The sequence below is a fragment of the Cheilinus undulatus genome, linkage group 1 (genome assembly GCF_018320785.1).
Source record: "Cheilinus undulatus linkage group 1, ASM1832078v1, whole genome shotgun sequence".
Taxonomy (NCBI): Eukaryota; Metazoa; Chordata; class Actinopteri; order Labriformes; family Labridae; genus Cheilinus; species Cheilinus undulatus.
In genome coordinates this window covers 3,659,921-3,680,933 of record NC_054865.1, presented here as the reverse complement: position 1 = coordinate 3,680,933, position 21,013 = coordinate 3,659,921, and the positions used below count along the sequence as shown (strand labels likewise).

Below are 21,013 nucleotides of genomic sequence, written 5' to 3'. Positions count from 1 at the left end.
AATTATGAGATCTGACATTTTCTGTGCATCAGCGAAGCAGCAGGAGTCATTTGTACGCATTTATAAAATATGAATGCAGATTATCATTAGATTATTATAAGATTAAGTCCTAAGACAAAAAGTATTTGAAGTGTATGTATGAAAACATCAAATAAGTAAGAAACTTTTTGAAAAGTTATAAAAGTTTATTGCAACTTGAGTCAAAGGAAACAACATGCCAGCTTCATTTTTGTGACGACAAACAGGAATACAAGGGAAAATCATTGGATCCCCACGTATTCTAGCCTGACAGTTTCTGTACCTCATGGAAAGAAGGCAAAGAGAGCAGGGAATGTTTTTATACAACAGCCATGAATATCGTCAAAGTTCAACACTACAGAACAAAAAGAACAGCCACAAGTGCTTCACAGGAGGGAAAGTATTGTCCTTCTTCCTTCATATCAGTTTGAACAGGTGTCGATGTAGTTTCCCCAAAGTCTGCTCACTTACAGAAAAATCTTCTTTTGTTCGTTTCCTCACACATTTTAAATAAAGTCTTGTTCCAGTGGTTTTCTTGATACTGCCAAGCGTTGAAATAAAATGTTTTCCACACAGTAGCCCTTTAAGATAACTGCTGAGAACAGTGACATTGTAGTTTATTTTTCTGCTCAGGCCCTTTTCTACAAAATCCCATTCATCAAACATGGGTGATAGAACGACCTGAGCAGCTAGAACCCTTTTCTTTTTTTAATTTCAAATGCTTAAGTGCTTTAAGGTACCTGGGCCATGTGTAAGCTTAATCAGGAAGAGACCAATCCAACTGTTCTGCAAGAGTAAAGCTGCCTCTTAACTTTCCATGTAGCTGATTCATGCACAGAGCAGACGTTTCATTTTGCGCTTGAGAAAAGCCAAAGGAGAATACGACAGACTAGGCTGGGTCTGGAGCATGGGACTGGATGAGTTCTGGGTTACGATCCCTGGGCCTCCAGCTCTGACGCAGGGGTGTTGTCCGGCTCCTCATCATTGTAGATATTTTCAGCCTGGAGGAAAAAAAGCAAGTCAGTCGGCAAAACTGTAAATATCCTCCAAGTACTAACAGATAACAAGTGGCAGTAAGCTGTTTTTAATGGTATTGTCTTCTAGACCAGGGGTTCTCAAGCGCTGGGGTCGGGACCCCAATGGGGGTTGCGAGACACTGAGATGCCTTAAAAAAAACCTAAATGTATTTTTTAAATTACACTGTTATTACTTTACACAATTTTGCCAAATTTTAAATGGTTTTCATAATTTTTTTCCCACCAATTTAAACAAATGTTTACCACTCTAAACCATTTTTTTGTCCATTTAAACCCTTTCCACCACTTTTTACTGCCTGTTTTTGCCACCTCGAAAACCAAATCTCACCACTCTCTGCCTATTGTTGGCTTTGTTGACCCATTATTGCCAATATTGACCCCTTTACCACTTTTTACGCCACTTTTCACAATATCATATGCCCATTTTTGCCAGTTAACCCACTTCTGCCTCAGCTCACCCTTTTTTGCCAGTTTATATTAATTTTTCATCCCATTTTACCAAATTTCCACCTATTTTTGCCACTTTGACACCATTTCTGCCATTTTTTATTCGCCTTTGACCACTTAATACTAGTGCATCTCAAAAAATTAGAATATCATGGAAAAGTTCAATATTTTTTGTCACTCTGTTCTGAAAGTGAAACCAATTTATTACGTAGACTCATTACACATAGAGTTAAGTATTTCAAGCCTTTATTTCTTGAAATATTGATGATTATTGCTTACAGACAAGAAAACCCAAAATTCACTGTCTCAAAAAATTAGAATATTACATAAGATCAATAAAAAAGGGTTATTTTAAACAGAAATGTCAGGCTTCTGAAAAGTATGTTGATTTCTATGCCTTCAGTACTTGGTTGGGCCTCCTTTTGCATGAATTACTACATCAGTGCGGCATGGCATGGAGGCGATCAGCCTATGGCACTGCTTAGGTGTAATGGAAGCCCAGGTTGCTTTGATAGCGGCCTTCAGGTCATGGTCATTGTTGGGTCTGGTGTCGTTCATCTTCCTCTTGACAATCCCCCATAGATTCTCTACGGGGTTGGCCTACTGGCCTGACCCTATGGGGTTCAGGTCAGGCTGATGGCCTCCATGCCACGCTGCATTGATGCAGTAATTCTTGCAAAAGGAGGCCTAACCGAGTCTCGAAGGCATAGAAATCAACATAATTTTCAGAAGCCTGACATTTTTGTTTAAATAACCTTTTTTTATTGATCTTGTGTAATATTCTAATTTTTTGAGACAGTGAATTTGGGGTTTTCTTATCTGTAATCAATAATCATCAGTATTTCAAGAAATAAAGGCTTGAAATACTTAACTCTATGTGTAATGAGTCTACATAATAAATTTCACTTTCAGAAAAGAGTGACAAAAAACATTGAACTTTTTCATGATATTCTAATTTTTTGAGATGCACTGGTATGCCTTTTGTTGACACTTCAACCCTTTTTTGCAATTTTTTGGTTATTTTTTGCCACTTTTATCCAATTCTGGCACTTCTAACCCATTTCTGCTACTTTTATTATCCAATTTCACCAACTCTCCCACCATTTTTTGACCTTATTTACCTGTTTTAGCTATTTTTAACATTTTGATTTTGTTTTTAACAAAAGGATTTACATTTTAAGAGGGCTACTTACTACACAAATTAATTGAAACGATATTTGTTTCTTTGATAAAAGTGGTTAATATTCAGGTTAAATATAAACTACCACTGCTTGGCTGGGCCCCAGAAAGCTCTCCCATTTTTCCCCCTAATGGGTAGCCTTGTCTGCACATGACTATTCTTGTATGTACATGGCTGTTCAACCACCTTTAGGTACAACTGGGGTCCCCTGGTCTCTGGCACCTTTATTTTGGGGGTTGCGGGCTGAAAAGGTTGAGAACCACTGTTCTAGACAGTCATGGGGTATTTGAGACAATAGCTGCTTTCATACTGCAGCTGTTGCGCTCAATTCTGAGATTTTGCTCAGATTTAAATGTATATGTTAACAACCGTTTCCCCTAAAATATGGCCTTTACTAGACATCTCCTTTCACTTCAATGGATCCACATACAAAGGGACCCAAATCTAATTTGAAAGATCAAATATGTGACCGAAGCCAGATAAAGTTTCCGCAGGTCGGCATTCCGGTAGTTGAGAAAAATGGATACAAAGTCGTTTTCTTCAAAATGATCATTTTTCTTTCTTTTCTCATTTTATGCAAGTCCGACATTTAAACTACTCGTTTGATGAAAAAAGTAACACAAATACGATATTTAAAAGCGTTAATTTTGTGTTTAAAAATGCTCTCTTTTTGTAGTTTCAGCGGGGAGATTGAGGGGAGGGGAAAGCGAAACTGCTGAGTGATAATTGGCCACTCAGCCTGCCATTGTCCCCAGTTTCGCCCATTGAGATGGACGATAACAAACACCGCATGGCTCAAACTCCAACCCCCGTCGGCACGTAACTACAGCTGTTTCTAGTTATCACCTTTATCAACAAGCCTCAAGATGCGCCCTGCAGCGAAGAAAAGTAGAAGAGACGAAGAGGAAGCAGCAAGAATTATCAGCAGACTTGGGAAAACTTCGGGATCACTCAACAGTGAAAGTTTGATGAAGGCGGATATCCTATGGGAATATTTTGATGAGTGTCACCAGTCCGATTCAGAAGCTTGGTTTGGGTGGACTTTATGTAAATGTGGCCCTGTTGTTCACGGCCATCACCCGGCCTGCCTGAAGGTAGGAGAAGTCCTGAAACTCTGAACCTGGTTTTCCCTGAACAAACAGGAACTAGAAGTTAACATTCAAATGAGCATATCTTTGTGAAATATCCTCAGATGAAGGTGTATGATACACCATTTGAAAGCTTGGAATCTACGCTTCCATAATGTGTAAAAAAAACTCAAAAATGACCTCGGACGACTTGCAGGAGTTTTTACCAGCTTTGGTCACTTATGAGTGTGGCTTCTGCTGCTCAAACTGAGGGTGGATAAATGTACAGTACCTTAAATTACATAGAGTTTAACATGTTAGTTTGGTTAATCATACAAACTACATCTGAAGGAGTAATTAGAGTCAAAGATTATGTCTTAAGAAGTCCCCAACATTTTACAGAGATCATTAAGCCATGTGCTACTTAAAGCTAGCGTCACAGAGATGTGAATGTATAAAGGTGATCAGCAGTAGCTTTAGTAGCTTTATTCACCATCTGCCAGACTTGCATGATGTTGTCCTCAGAAACTGAGCAGATCACCCAAGGTTCATTGGGGTTCCAGGAGAAGTCAGAGATCTTGGCTGTGTGGCCGCCGTGGATGAACTAAAAATGTTTGAGGGAAAAAGAGACACATCAGTAAATGACAGTTTAAGAAGACGATGGTAGTCAGCGTTTCCCCAACCAGTGAGAAATATCAGTGTTAAAACCTAGAAAGAGGATTTCTGAGAGGAACAAAGAAAAATCCTAACATAGTTTAACTAAATATTTATAGACTTAGATTTTTCTTAAAGTCTGATTAGCTAGAAGAGCTACATTTAGCAGAGTTTTGACATCACCCTTTTTTCAAACATGTAAATCGAATTCTACAAAGTGTAGAGTTAAAAAGTCAATACCAACAGAATGACACATTTTTATGGAAGTCCAGTTCATAAAGTTCACTCTGATTCATCACTGTAGTGCTCATATATGGAATGGAGAGCAGAACTTATCACACAAACCCTGATTTTAAATATAAACCATCATATCTTAGGTGAAAGATCTGACAGCGACCTGAATGAAATCACAAACTCATGTTGATACTAGAATCAGACTGACCAGCAGCTCTGGCGGGCCATCCTCTGCATCCTCTGCTGACTGCTCCTCACCGATTTTACTGGAAGAAAAAAAAAAATCCAACAGGATGTGACATGTCAGTGTGACATCATAAACATTTGAACCAGCTACTTCTTGTCCCTTTAAGGCATCCTTACACCAACATTAACAATGGTCAGAATTTTTAGGGATCATTAGAGAGAAAAAATATCAAATCATCAAATAAAAAACACTTTAGTTACAGAGGCATCAGTCAGAATAAAGAATAGACTTGGGTTTCTGTAATGGTGTGTACACAAAATAAAGGTTCTGTAGAAAAAAAGTATTTAAGTAATGAATAAAATAAGATAAAAAGTTCATATTTCACAAACAAATCAAATAATTTTTTTAATCCTAAATCTCTTAATTTAAATCTATTTTAATCTCTATATTTAAGATGTCTTTATCTTAAATCTCTTTATCTTAATCTCTATATTTTAAATCTCTTTATCTTAAATATCTTTTTATTAATCTCTGTATTTTAAATCCCTTTATCTTAATGTCTTTATCTCAATCGCTTTATTTTAATCCCTTTACTCAATCTCTTTATCTTAATCTCTTTATCTTAATCTCTTTATATATCTTAAATCTCTTTATCTCACTCTCTTGAAAGACATGACAACAATAAGCTAAATCATTTGATAAACCCATACACTGATTATTAAGATCAGGTTTGATACTGACAGATGTTTTAAATATTTTTGCTGTATTTTTCATCACTTCTTTTAGTGTAAGACTCCCATAATGCCAACACTCTGAGGTTTAACCATCAATCTGTCCAAAAGGTGAATTCTTAATGGAAAACCTCTTCTCTTTATCAGCAGTAGGGTGAAAATGATAAGACACAACAGATAAACATCAGCTACTGACATAGCTTCATGCCAACATTGGAGTTAAACAGATGCATCCCAGATGTTATTTGTAGTTTATATGCTTTATCAGGGTTTCCTTTAATATATTGAAATGTTAAAAAAAAAAAAACCTTTGCAGAACTATTCATCCCAATGCAAGCAGCTATGGTGGTTGCTTTTACCTGAGATCCCAGACGTTGAGACGTCGATCCGTGCCGCTGGAGGCCAGGATGGTCTCATTGTGAGGAGACCATTGTACCTGATAAAGCAGACGGTGAGCAGAAAGACAATGTAGGGACTGTAATGCAGCAGCCAGGGCCTTCAAAAGTCCCCCGAGGCTTTGTAGCACATCTGGTACTGCAAATGTTAATCTTATCAAGCACAGGACTAATAGTGGTTATGATTCATGTGTCCAAGTTTGTTTGTTTTTTTGTCTTATTTTGGCTGTTTTTAAATTATTTCAAACATAGAAATCTCTGCTAGAGAGAATAAAAACAGACCATTAAAATACCTTCAGTCATTTGCAAACTGAAGTAATCAGTGAATCTATACGGATGCATTAGAACAGGTTTGGATAGTAGGGAGCCTTTGTGATGCAGATATGACGTCAGAGGAGCACAGGAGAGAATTTAAACGTTGGGGTTAATGACCTGAAATTGCTGACAAATGAGTAGATTATGATGTTGGTTTGATCTTGAAATAGTTAACATGGTAGGAAACAAAAGAGTCACAACTTCTTAACTATGCATAGTTTGATGCTTCAACACTGCAGTTAGGTAAATAATTGTGAAAATAAGGAGAATACACCCTGAAAGCCCAGGGACAAACTACTGCACGTTCAGAAGGCTTTGACATTTGGCTAGTGTTAGAGACAAATTCTGTTTATTATGAACACAGTTAAAGTTATGACTTATCAAATTAATGTCTGTTGACAGATAAACGGCTATTTTTCAAACTTCCAGAGGAACACACACGCAACTCTTAAACAGGACATGCATTAAGGTCAGAGTGAGGGGCACCAAAGCAGTTCGTAGTCTTAGCTCTTACCTGGAAAATTTCATCTTTGTGAGATTCAAAGGAATGCAGCTTCAGTTTGAGATTCCTAAGATCCCACAATGCAACAGTCTGGGAAAAACAAAACAAACCTTAGATTAAAAAAAATATCACGTGAATACATCATTTCAGAGAGCAGGATGAACTATAAATCTGCCAATAAAGTGGCCTGTGGCTTTTAATAGACCGCTGTTTCTACAGGTAGAAAAATAAAGTCATGTTGCAATAAGAGTCCCCTTTGCATTTAGTGCTGAAATAGCATGACACAATAACAAAGACAAACTTCAACATCTCTCCAGGAAAGACATCTAGTGTGCCATGCAGCAGGTGGATACACTAACTTCAATGCTGATACGTAAAATTCCACCACAAGGGGGCTCTCAATCACGATAAAAACAAAATTTGAGGAGTACAGACAAGCTCTGCCACATCTGGTTTTGAACGGACTCTGTTCAATAAAAACAGCACCTCATAAGGTGCATTTACTAAACAGGAAACTGATGTTTTGTTTTCATTCACAACTTTATAATCATAATGAGGGAGAAATGCATTTACAGGTGCATTTCCATGTTCATGCTGGAAGCAGTCCCAGAATGCCCATGTGCTCTGAGATCCAAGGTTGCACATGCAATCTGGTGTCACCTCCAGCATGAATGAAGAAGTGCCCTTTTCAGTGCATTTCTCCCTCACTATGTGAACTTCAGGAATCAAAACAAAAAGGTTTTCTTTGTTTAGTTAATACGCCATATGAAGGGCCATTTTTACTGCACAGACTCCTCAACTCAAAACAAGACATTATACTGAGAATGCAGCAGCGGGGAGCAGTGCTGGTCTCAACTCAGTGGAAATGCCAACTGTTGGGATTTCCATGTTACAGAGGTTGAGTTTGGGCGATCAAATTAGCAAATCGATGGCAGCCTCCATAAAAAGACACGTCATGTTACAATTAAAAAAACTACAGTTTCTCTTTGTCTCTTTAAGAACTTAGCGAAGCATTTGAGAGACTGTGCACCTCAAGGACAATACAGGGTTTTTGCCTCTACCTTATCTGCAGAACCAGTAGCCAGAATGAACTCGCTGTAAGGGTTGAAGCTTAGGCAGTTGACCTCGGCAGTGTGAGCATCTACTGAGTGGCTGGCTTTGGATGTGTTATTGGACCGAGTGTCCCATCTGGAGGAGGATGGGGGTTCAGTGGTAGCAGGGAAAAAATGAAACCATAATAATACAGAAATGGTCAGTACTAACTTAGAATCCACCGTGCAGACTCAAAAGCATGCAAAAAGAATGAAAACACCAACATCATGAGTTTCTGGTCATCAGCCACTGAGCCAAACAGAGATTCATGGAGCAAATGCCAAGAAACATCTTCAACCACTGCTGTGTGGCCTGTGAAGATGGTCTTGGCATCCAAAATCTTCCCTTCCTTTGGGCCACTTCCAATGTCCCATAGACAGATGGTCTATAGAGGAAGAACCAGAATTCATCTTTTAGAAGCTGGGAAAGCAAACACTACATCAGTGGGAACACCAACAGCTTTTCTTTATCAAGTCAGAGCAACAAACAGTCAGCAGTAGATGTGACGCAGGTTCTTAACAGGTTTGGTCTTGTTTGTTCTCATCATTCAGACAACACTCCCCTTATTTATGTGGACTCATTCAGCTAACTGGACCTAGTTCCTCCTTTAGGCTCACTCTCACACACTTTGAAAACCCCTGACCTAGCGACTGGAAAATGTAATATCAATATATAAAGTTGCTTTACAACACATGAAACTAATTTATATCTGTGCTTTTTTAACTGTAGAGATAGTGAGGTTTCACTGAGTTTGTATGTTTTAGTTAAAGCAGAGTTTTCTTTATTTAAATATAGGGTTTGTTTTGATAAAAACAAGTATGATGGTTTACAACTCAATAAATGTACTTTTTTTATGCATTTTAATTTAACAATAAAAATTTGGGCCACTAAATAGTTGACTTTGTCCACTAAATTTAGGAGCTGGAAGGCATGTGGGACAAACTCTTTTTTTGACAATGGGGTGGGAAGGAGGATTGACACAACCCTGGTCATACCCTGGATGTCCTTGCATGTCCACATTGGCATGTGAAAATAAGCTATTGAAAAATAAAGTCTACACCTTTAGGGTGGAGTTAGGAAGGATGTGGAGAGTAAGCAGGTACTAGGGTATCCATGAGCCCCTGGTTGTAGAGTTGGCATCCCAAGGGCCTGAAAACCTCCTCTAAGCATACAGTATTACTGGGGTTGAAAAGGCCCACACAAAAGAGAGCCCGTCGAGCTTGACCTTCGCTGCTGAGAGTGGCTCACGTGTGTACTGACACGTGTCGAGCTTGAATCTGGCTACCCCACCCCCACCCTCTTTTCCAGCTCAGGTTGTAGCACGGTGGGCCCTGTGAATAATCCTCAGCACCTTACATGCTGACTGTAAGTGTATAACACAATGACAATGAGCTGCTTGGCTGCATAGTGAATGCTTTTCAGACACTAAATATGTTTTACAGGTAAAATTTTAATCCAGTATCTTTACCTTTACCAGCAGGTAAATATGGTTTTGATATTTACCAAAGTTCATTTTTATACGTTTATTATTATTGCAACAACATAATTTAAAAATGGAGGAATTTAAAGTCAGGAATCATATCAAAGGAAATGTATTTTTTTGCATACACTTTCAAATAATGGCTGTTTGGTCTTGTCATCACTTACATGGTCATCTGAAGCACTGAGGAGATTGCCACTAAGGTTGGGATTCCAGGAAAGGCCATAGCCTTCTTTCTGGTGGCCTTTCAGCCTCAAATCAGGATTACACTCCCCACTAGGATCTGAAACAGAAATACAGAGCGCATTCACCATCATGATGTGAACGATGAAGTGTGAGCATTCAGATGCATTACATACAGGTTACTAACCACAGCAGAGACCCTACCTGGCTTTGAAGGGTGCTTTGTGTAGTCAAAGACCAGCACGTCAGAGGTAGGGGTCTTGGTGGCGATGATGCAGGGATTCTGGGGCATATAGCGGGCTCGGTTCACCTCTCCCTCATGGTTGATCTTGATCTCAATCTCGATTTTCCCACTTACTGAACCAAATCCACCAAACTCTGACAAGAGAATATACGGAGACTGTAGTTCATCAGAGACAGATAATGAAGAGCAGCATCAGCTTCCATCCTGCTTCTCGCTCATCAGTGAGTCAAGAGTGTCCTGGCCATTCTTAATCTCAGTGAGGTTCTCCTGTTTAAATCATTTAAATAAAATAAATACAAAGAAGTCCTGACTGAAATATTACTGAATACTGAATGAGAATTATTTACACTATAATAATGATGACATTTCAGTCAGTTACTGTATCTGATAACACAGAGATTAATTAGTTCTGAATGTTATTTTTTTTCCATGATGCCTCGTTTTTCCTCTGCTCTTTCGGTGCATGTTTATTTATTCATTTATTTACATATGTAACAAATTACTGGCAAGGAAGACATTAAGACAAGTTAAGTTTTTCTTTGCATATCACTTATAAAAGGAAATAAAATCTTGAGTCAATAAAAATGTTTTATATCAAAAAAGAAAAGTTTCAAAACACATTATAATGGAATTAGTAATGATATACCAAGTGCTTTTTTAATAGGGCTGAAAATGAAATTTTAGATTAAATCACAATATGTCCTATCATATTTGGTCTGAAATGCATTTTAAAAATGCTAGTTTAATATATTTTTTTTCAGCTAAGATTTTATGATCAACATGCAAACATTCAAGAGTGTTTTTTATTTTTAGAACAGTTTGCAAAAGATCCCACTTTTCTGTTTTTGTGTTTGTCTTATTAAAAATGATAAACACATAAAACCACTGATAACTTCAATACAGTTCATATCAAATTTGCAATGAGTCAAAATAATCCATAAGATATTTTTTCAAAATTGCTCAGCCTTTCTTTAAACTTCTAAATATTTGGCTGTTATAATAAAAAAAAAAGATTTTTTGTTTGATTGTTGAGAAAGACAAAAGATGAGGGACTAAAAAAATAATCTCTTATCAAATCGCAACGTAAAATTGGGGAAATAAATTGCAATAAGTTTATTTTCTCAAACCATTCATCCCTAATTTCTAATAGAATCTAAAAAAAAAAAAAAATTACCATAGATTGCCTAAATGCTTGCCATGATGGCAGTCTGGCGCTGCTGAGGCCAGTGGGAATAAAGGAAACAACCAAACTAAGACTAAAAAACTTCAGAGTTCAAATCTGTTTCATGATGAAAGAAAACCATAGACCATATTTACAGCTTTCTTTCACCTCTGACATGACACTGACATGTTGTTTATCAATAAGATAACTATGAATCGCTGTAGTTCAGTTTCTAAATTGTATGAAAATACAGCAAACAACAAAAGCATTTCACTTCTACGAGACTGATGAGCAACTTAACAGATATTAGGTAGTGAAAATATGTCCATGGTAATAAACATTACAACAAATCATCAGTTCATACTAGCCAACTTCCTAAAGTTTACTACTATTGTTCTTACTTTTGAAGCTGCTGATAAATCCAAAGAGTGATTAACAAATGTATTGATCTCCAACATAATATCAGTGGAAATGCACAGCAATGATCATAAAATGTAGGCTAAGTAACACATGATGACAGGGCTGGTTAACAGATTTATGAAAGGCATGAGGATGATGATGAGGGAAACAGAGTCATATGTGATCAGACCATAGACCTGAAAGTTCAACTGGCCAGTCAGCAGATAGAAATGTTTTTTTAGCAGACAAGCTCAGATTGACAAACAACAATATCCCTGAAATACGCTACAAGATGTGTCAGAACGAAAAAAACGAGACTGTCCCCACCCTGCAGCTGCTTCTTTTAGAGTGTGTTCCAACTTTTCTCTCTCAGTAGTCTGTGCCATAATCATCCATCCAAAGAAAACAGTAAAATATTCTATGCTAGTTTAGTAAATAAACGTGTGGTGATAATCAGATTGAAAAGACTCCATAATTCAAAACTGTGGAGCAGGTCATGTAAGAAGGGTGTTTAAACCCTGTGAAAGACCCGTTATTATGTATCAGACATGACGCTGGTGTAAAAGTAGTTCCAACTTCTTTTCTTTTGGTGTTAGTGATCTAAATCTTCTGAAAATAGTTTGATAGAACAGGAGGGAAATGTGTTAGGCTTGTGGTATCTCTCACCTCCCCTGGAACATTCACGTAACAAACGGGTGTGTGCTCGTTTTTAAAACAAGTATGGTAGCTGGTCAGACATTAGCCTTCCCAAATCCCAGCCCCACCTGCTGTCTATGAGGAGGCATTTATTCAAATCAACAGTGAGCTCTTAATAAAAGTCAGAACTGCTCACATACAGTTTATAAGCAGGACCTGTTCACTTAGAAAAAAAGAAGAGATGTGGTTTGGTGGAAGAGAAAGACCTAAACAAACATGTAGAAAACTATGGACCCTTATACTCACGCATTCAAATTTGGGCATGGAATGCATCTTGAAATTGTTCTGTGGCCATACTAAAATACAAATAATACCTGTGACTATTTAGCAAAAGAGTAGTGACTCCCCAGAACATCTTCACACAGCCAGCACCCATCAACGTACCTGCTGGAAGACAGAAAAACACAGTGTCAGCATGAAACATGGAAGTCAACATGACTGAGAACGATTCATTAGCTACTAGAGGTGGAACAGATCACAGCTGATTTGAGATCCATTCAGATAAACCCCAACAACTTAGACCACATGTAATACGCTGTGCAAAGACTTCAGCCTTTAGAACATATTTCAAGCTTTTGTGAACTTTTATATGGGTTGAGATTTCATTTTGAAAGGTGATCTTTTGCACCAACTTTCCTGTACCGTGATAAATAGATTACGATACGACAGGTGTCTGTAGGCTTTACTCTATTTAGAAACTTAACAATGGTATTGATGCAGCTTGCTTTAGTGAAAAACATACTCCCTCAGAGAGCATTGTGTTGGGTCCAAAAACTGTAGACATGCCCTTGACCACAGGTGTCAAACTCAAGGCCTGGGGGCCAAATCCAGCCGGTAGTACAGTTGTACTTGGCCCGCAAGATCATAAGATCTTTCTATTATAACTAGATGAGGTCTGCACATTTCCTCCAGTAAATTAGCAAACTTTACCGCGATGATTTAAAATATCCTTGTTAAATTAAAAAAAGTGAAGAGTAAAAGAAGTTAGATATAATGTCAGGAGGTGGGAAAAGAAATTAAAGTTGTCACTTCATATTTTCAATTTTGCATCTCACAATTCTGATTAAACTTATGATTTTGACTTTTTCCATGTTTTTCATGACTTTCAAGATCCACAATTCCTAATTCTAAGTCATATTTTTACCTTTTAAACTTGTGATTTTGACTTTTTAATCTCATTTATTTGCCTTTAAAAAACATTATTTTGCCTTTAAATTTTATGTTTGACTTTTTATCTCAGACTTTGTGCCTTAAGGCCTAAATTCAGAATCCACGATTGACTTTCACAATCCTGGCCTAAATAGTCCAGCCCTCAGGACTTCTCATCAGAGCAAATCTGGATTCAGTATGAGTTTGACACCCCTGCCCTTGACTTTGCCACAAAATTAGCAAAATAAGTTAGTCATGTATCTTGTCCATCATAGAAGCCTCATAGACACACACTGTTAACTCACCAAGAAGTTCACCTTTTTTTTTTTTTTTGGTGCAATCAAAGAGCACCAAACCTGGACGTGGACAAAGGTGCAAAGGCCTGTTCCGTGCTCCTCCTCAGATCTAGCTATAATTGGAACTGCAGCAGTATGGCCACTGGATAGAAACTGATGTGATTCCTTATAAATATGTGTTGAGACGCATTCTCGCAACATTGCAAAGCAGACAGATTGGCCAGGACTCAATGTCCTTCATCCTGGGCATAGATTTATGAAACAATCTATCTGGTATGTCAGGTTCCTTTATGATTTTGATGTTAAATCGGTTAGATTCAACAAGGCTTTTACAAATATCTGCAGCTAAGGAATCAGTTCAACAAAGCTCTCTTCTTTGGCTCCCATCAATATTTTCATTGAAGCATATAAGGATAACATTGTCAAGAAAGTTGTTTGAAACCCCCCCCCAACGCTTGAGCAGACCGACAGCGTGCACCTCCACAGTGCTTTCTTTATTCATTTATCAAAACGCTTCATTTTAAAAAATGGTTCATTAGAAACAACATTTCTCTCTTTTTCCTCTCCACACAGACGTGCACTTTTTCCTCTCTCTTACCTCTGCTACTTCCAGAGCCATTATTAGACATAATAACCTATTATCATATAGGATATGGGAATGTTTAGTAATGTCCAGCGTGCTTTTAAACAGATAAAGACTGGGCTTTAATAATATTTCAACAATGCCGAACTCCATCCTGCTGCAAGTTCACTTATAAAGTGCTATAAGGAATTTTATAAAACTTTAGGGACTTTAGGGTAGTATGCCAGTATGTATATGCACATTCACTGCTTGCCAAATTGGCCAGACATCATTGACAGAAATTCTGTCATCACCTCTGAAGCATCTTCACACATACACCCCCCCCCCCCACACACACACACACACACAGTAGTGCTACTGTTGGAATGGACACAGACTCTCAAGGCATTTTTAATAAATGTGCGCTTTTTTACGCAGTACTCACGTCATGACAGTGATCAAAGCAATAACGTGGCTTTTTATTAATACCCCGGTATATGATATTACAGCTCATTCCTAGCTGGAAGTGACTTTAAGTGGAAGCCTTTGTTTTCATACCCTACAGTTAAGCTGAGATATGTCAAGATGAAATCATCCTTCATCTCCTTTTTCTCCTGTCTCTCTCTCTCTCTTAGATAGATAGATATAGATAGATATATGACATCTTTACCCTATTGTACAAGGTTAAATTAAAATAAAAATCTTTAACTGTTATTATACAGTATCTATGAGTGTGAAGCAATGTCCCGTGTGCTTCTAAACAGATAAAGATCAGCCTTAATTATTTATATCCGTATTGTGCAGCATGGTGAGCTCTGTTGCTGCAAGTTTACTTTATAGGAAGCTTAAAGAAAGTTACAGACCACTTTAGAGCTTTAAATAACTAACAAATATTGATCAATTTTATCTACATGTCCAAGAAAAGGGCTTAACAAAAGTTCAGATGTTTGCAAAATCTGTTAATGAGGTAATTATGCTCGACTCTGCTGCTGCAGCACATAGCACCTGTGGTTATTAATAGCCTAAATGTTAACATTTCTCATTACTGATCTACACACAGAAAGAAGAATTACAGAGTTTTTTAAACTCATGATACCGTGGATCACATAACAGCCAGCAGCGCACTTGAACACTCTGACTGTAGAGAGGAGCACATCGCCATGCCCGTGCTATGCCAGGGAGCCAGGCCATTGTGTGCAGCACATGAGTTATAGCTCTGAGCACCTTCATCATTTGCAAAATTGAAATGAAATCATAAGCAGGATATCTTTTATCATGTTAAAGGGGTAGGTGTTTTCAAGGCATTTGTTTAAAAACCTGCACTCATCACATGGCACTGTCTGACTGATAACAAGTGATCAAATAGTTGCAAAACCCAGTCTACTGCCACCACTTATGATCAATGGAGAGAATTTTCCTGGAAGAATATAACAGAGGTTTTAATTATTCCCAAAATTACAGTCCCCTCCAAAAGTATTACTGCTGTAGACTAAAAACATTTGGGTTTTACATCAAAACATGAACATGAGACAACAGAACAACATTTCAGCTTTTATTTCCAGGTATTTAGGTCTGGATCTGATACACAGCTTAGAAGATGGCATGCCCCCCCCCTTATTAATGTGAGCACAAGTATTGCAACGTGTGGCTGACAGGTGTGTTTTGTGGCCAAAGTGTGTCCTATTACATTGATTATTCACACAATAAATAGCACTGAATGTCTATGCTCAGTTTCAGATTTGGGGTTTGCCTGTGCAGATTGCATTTATAGTAAGAGGTGTAAACAACATGAAAACCAGAGGGCTGTCTATGGGGAAAAAACAAATGATTGTGAAGCTGAGAGAAGATGGAAAATCAATCAGAGCCACAGCAAAAACATTGACCATAGCCAGTACAACCATAAGAAATGTCCTGAAGAAGAAAGAAACCACTGGTGTACTCAGTACTCAGTAACAGTTGTGAACGGTTAGACATTGTGAAAGTTGTAAAGAAAGACCCTAAAACAACTGTTAGTGACATCAACAACAACCTCCAGAGGACAGGAGTGAAGGTATCACCACCTATTGTTAGTGACATCAGCAATGACCTCCAGAGGACAGGAGTGAAGGTATCACCATCTACTGTTAGTGACATCAGCAACGCCCTCCAGAGGACAGAAGTGAAGGTATCACCATCTACTGTTAGTGACATCAGCAATGACCTCCAGAGGACAGAAGTGAAGGTATCACCATCTACTGTTAGTGACATCAGCAATGACCTCCAGAGGACAGGAGTGAAGGTATCACCATCTACTGTTAGTGACATCAGCAATGACCTCCAGAGGACAGGAGTGAAGGTATCACCATCTACTGTTAGTGACATCAGCAACGACCTCCAGAGAACAGGAGTGAAGGTATCACTATCTACTGTTCACATAACACTTCATGAACAAAAGTACAGAGGCTACACCAGAAGATGCTAACCACTCAATAGCAAGAAGAACAGGAAAGCCAGGCTGGAGTGTGCCAAAAAAGTACAGAGGTCACCTCCAAACATTCTGGGACAAAGTGTAATGGACTGATGAGACAAGAATGAACCTTTACTAAAGGGATAGAAAGGCTAACATTTGTAGAAAAAAAGGATCTGCTCATGATTCCAAACCTACAAACACAGTGGAGGTATTGTCAGGTATTGCCTGTCTATCCCCTTATCTTTCTGTGACTAATACAGGCAGACTGCTTTGGTTTGCATGTAAAACTTTTTGTGAAGGTCCTTTGCTTGATGTTAATTCATTCAGAAGATCAGATGGACACTAACTGGACACCTGAGAAAGTAAGCTCTACTTACAGAACAACTAAAAAATTAACTGTATTGTAAAATTAACTGTATTGTATGACCCTTGATCACCTGTCAATTCTGAGTTGTAAAAAGTAATCTAATTAAAATATAAAGTTTAAAAACTGCTTACATTCAGTTGTAGCTAGACAAGCAGTGGTAATAAAGCTTTACTTTAAGTTTCCCTTTTCATTGGACAACTGATCTGAACCTGACAAAAAGCAGGGATGTGAATCAAACCATGAGATTTGTGATCCTTTGTTCAGTGGAGCAAAGGATAGTCAATGACTGAACTGGTGTCTTAAAAAGAATGTTACCTTAATGGGTATGCATTATCTATTCTGGTGAAAGAAATGAACACCAAAAGACAGAAAAGAAACTTTCAATCTTGACTTACATTTTAGTTTAAGGGAAAATTTTTGATAAGTAATGAGTAAGTAAGCCAAAATTTAGGAAATAATCTCTGGAAGGAATAATTATGTGTAGAAAACTTATTCTTTGTCACAACCTTTACCCCTGACTGTGCAAAGACAATGGAAGTTAAAATTCAGACATCATTGTAGTTGAATATCCAGAAAAGTGGTTTATTTACCTCCTTTTTCACTGTCGTAGTGTGAGGCATCAAACTGGGCATCATCATTTGGTACCTGGACACTGGCAATCACAAGATGGTTTTGCTCGTCTGATGTGTGGGTCCCCAAAGCCAGTCTGTGAACAGTGTAGTCCTTCCCCTCAGGTCTGCAGAGATCCACAACAGTAGTGTGACTTTAACAGTGAATTATTGTAAATCACACTAGCAAAGGTAGCTGTACTTTCTATTGGACAACATACAGAACATTAATTCAGATAAATGCAGTCAGTTTCTTTAGGCTTAAATACAAACAATTCAGATCTGAATCTCTCAGTCATAATGGAATTATTTTAAGCTTAAGTCATAAGCTCGAACTATGAGGGAGAGAATGTGATGCACTAGAATGTTTAGATACTTATTAATCACACTTCATATACAATATGGACTGACCAATAAACAAGCAAAAATGCCATAGGACTGGCTATTGCTTTTCAAAAATTTTCACTTGAATCAAAGAAAAAATTCAAGCCTTTATGCTAAATTTTCTCTTGTTAACTCTGAGGGTAGCTGATAGCTAGCATGGTTTCATGGGCTGTTTGTGCCCATATATAAAGAAACTGTTATGGGATTATCTTGTGAACTATATTGAAAAAAAACAACAATTTTCATATTTTTTCTCCGATATACATATTTCTTTTAATAAAAAAGGAAATCAAACCAAATAAACGTTAAGTTAAAAAAAAATAATAATTTTATTAAAACAAAAAGCATTAAAGTAAAAAGGAAGTTCATGTTTGACTGCCTCTGATATTTTTATTTGGACCCAATCACCAAACCTCAGAGAGAGGATTCTACTGAGACTTAAGCAATTCTTCTTCTTTTTATTATTATTCTGGCAAATATATTCTTAACTTGGAGACCTTAACATGCTCCACAACTCACCAAAATTCACATATATTTCAGTCCAGCTGAGAATTTACTCATGTCCATGCGTTTGTGCAAGTTCCTCAAAAAATGACCCCACAGGGGCTAAACAAAGCTTGAGCTAGATGCACGAAAATTAGTACACGTGTATAACATCCAGACAAACAAATACGGCTCGATCACAACTGGCAACAGGAAGTGACACAAATAGGCCATTTGTCTATTTCTTTAGGCTGAACCTACCAAACTTAGATTTTGGAACAAAGGCCTCAATATTTCTCCACAACACTGACATGTTTCATTGAAGAATGCTTCACTGGCGATGGCAAGAATTTCTGTTTGTCGCCATTTGACAGGAAGTCACTGTAACTTTTGTGTGAAACTTTTGATTGGCTTCAAATCTCAAATGCATGTTCAGGGCCAGCCCCTTTCCACAATTCAATGCTTATTTTATGGTTTTCTTTGGCACCACCTACTGCAAGCAGTCAGTAAAACCTCTAACATAAAACTCCTTACCTTTTTTTTTCAAAGATTACATGATATAAAAAAAAAAAATCCTGCAGTGATCACTTGTGGGTATTAGCATCTTGCTTCGTCACACTGGCACCTACTGTTGATGGCCAGAAGTACTTGTATAGAAAGTGCAATATGTGCATTATTATTTCATTTAATCAGAGTCCTAGGAGGATGTACATGCTGTGCTCCGCTTTTCTTAGGTACATGTAGGGGGGCTCTGAGGAAAAATGGTTTGGAAACACTGCTCTAGCATGACACAAACAACCAGTGACAACAGCTCAATCCCAAACATCTGAGTGTGAAAGCAGCTGTCAATCTTACCTAAAAATAGCATATCTCAATGGTGTGGAATTGGTTTGGCTACAAGAGACTAGAGAGCTTACAAACACAGAACTTCTGCTGCTACACTGTTGCTTCAAGTAAGTCTGTCATCAATAGTAGTAGCTCATTAAAAAGGATTGAAAATGCTCTTTGCTTTGTTTTGCCTTTTAGATGTAGTTAACTGCGAGCTGCGGTTACAGAGGAACTGCTTTTAAGTTTATTTTTTCCTATATTGCCATAAGTCATTATCACTAATTTCCTTACAACATACTGGTTTATTTTTGAGGCTACATAGCCAATATATTAGTAGGCTATGTTGGCTTCTTAGGTTGATGCTACGCTTTGTTGTTGCTTTGTAAGCTGGCAAAGAGAGCGGTGAAACAAGTAAAGCCTGAGAAGTTTAATAAAAACCAGTGAAAGACTGTCAGGCTCATGATGGTGGACAGTGACATACTCTTAGATGAGTTTAACCCCTGAAGCTGAATGTAGTTATTTCTGAGTGACACGCTCTGTAGCAGGTATCTTGACAAAACAATGATGACACTGCTGCTGTGGTTTAAACAGTGTTTATGGGCAGAATGAATGGGATAATCAGTACCTGTGAACATCTGGAAGCCACTGGACGGTGAGACTGGGCCACTCCAGCGCATGAGTCATCACCAGGTCATACAGGAAAGGAGTGTTCTTCTTCCAGATCTTGTACTCTTCATTGATGACTCTCTCTTCGACTGCATCGTCATACACTTCAGCAAGACAGCATGGTATATGAGAGATTACTCAAAGGTATATCACTGTTGACTGTATGCACTCTTCTTCAGTACATTTATGTATAAAGTCTGTGTCGGTTAACTGGTTACCATTAACTGGTATAACCAGCTTGGCCATGAAGGCCAGCGGACAGCTCCAATTAAACATATGGGATTCAGTCAGGGCATCAATCAATAAATACTTTACAGACACAAGGCACAATGTTCCAGCCTGTTTATAACTGCAGTGCCAGCTTTAACTTCACACTGAGGACACTAATTTATATAACAATGTCTTTAGAAGCATTATGAGTTTGTAGATCATTCTTTATTATCAACTTCACTCACTGAACAAATAACTTTCTTTTGGTTTCTATCCACTACGGAAACATTAATACATCATTGTTTTGGGGAGTTTAGCAGCTACGGTTCTGACTAACTATCATAAGTTTAAATAAGTCCTGTCGGTGCGTTAAATCCATAGTGAATCCAGGAAAACGAGCTTATTATTTGGCGTTCTTAGGGATAAAAACCGACTTAACGACTCAATTAAAATCCAGCCCACACGCCTCTTGATAGGAAATGCTAGCATGCTAACACATATGGCACAGTTCGGCCGTGGGGAGCTCACAAAGCGGCACACATGGAAAAGGAGCCTAACTAGTCACTTCTGGTAAACCTACCCTCTTTATCAGCCATCACCCAAACTCTGCGCTCTGTCACAATGCTCGGAAGCAAAGTAACTACGAAGACGCTGTTTAAAAAGGTACAACGGTTCGCCTAACTGGCAGTATACCTCCTCTGTCACTTTAAAGTCAGGCTCCTTCCTTTTCAGCGCCTAATTATACGAAGCATGCTACGCATGCGTGTACGCGCGTTTATCAGTGGTGGTAAACGCTGCGCGTGACCTGCGCATGTCGAATAGATGCGTAAACAACTGACCATGTAGAGCAGTGCACACCAGTCTTTTCCAACTAAAGGACTACTATGAGTTTGACAGAGGAAGCAAGACCTCTACCTGCAAAAAACACTGAGAAAAAAACAACTAGTATTTACTTTTCGATCAATGTCATTTAATTTTTTCCTGCTTT

General features: G+C 38.1%; 1 protein-coding gene across 2 annotated transcripts; it reads right to left on the bottom strand.

The window, feature by feature from the left end:
- Positions 1-188: 188 nt before the first annotated feature.
- Positions 189-20,754, bottom strand: LOC121513817 (histone-binding protein RBBP7). 2 transcript variants are annotated; one of them, XM_041793813.1, is made up of 12 exons: positions 20,606-20,754; positions 19,775-19,919; positions 17,437-17,582; positions 9,727-9,900; positions 9,507-9,622; positions 8,084-8,244; positions 7,829-7,955; positions 6,780-6,857; positions 5,915-5,991; positions 4,846-4,903; positions 4,243-4,353; positions 189-1,019 (listed from the first exon to the last, which is right to left on the bottom strand). In XM_041793813.1, exons 1-12 carry the CDS (start codon positions 20,619-20,621, stop codon positions 948-950), a joined length of 1,281 nt encoding a protein of 426 aa, XP_041649747.1. In that variant the 5' UTR covers positions 20,622-20,754; the 3' UTR covers positions 189-947. The 2 variants fall into 2 exon arrangements, with proteins under 2 accessions (XP_041649747.1, XP_041649739.1); XM_041793805.1 differs by having other exon boundaries at positions 191-1,019; positions 9,727-9,903.
- Between the last annotated feature and the right edge of the window lie 259 nt (positions 20,755-21,013).

Bases quoted from the DNA above. Each gene is read 5' to 3' on its own strand.
- LOC121513817 (XM_041793805.1), bottom strand. The intron at 17,583-19,774 runs GTACTGATTATC...GGATCTCTGCAG, and splicing joins TGGCTTCCAGATGTTCACAG to ACCTGAGGGGAAGGACTACA. The intron at 1,020-4,242 runs GTGAATAAAGCT...TTTTTCCTCCAG, and splicing joins TCATGCAAGTCTGGCAGATG to GCTGAAAATATCTACAATGA.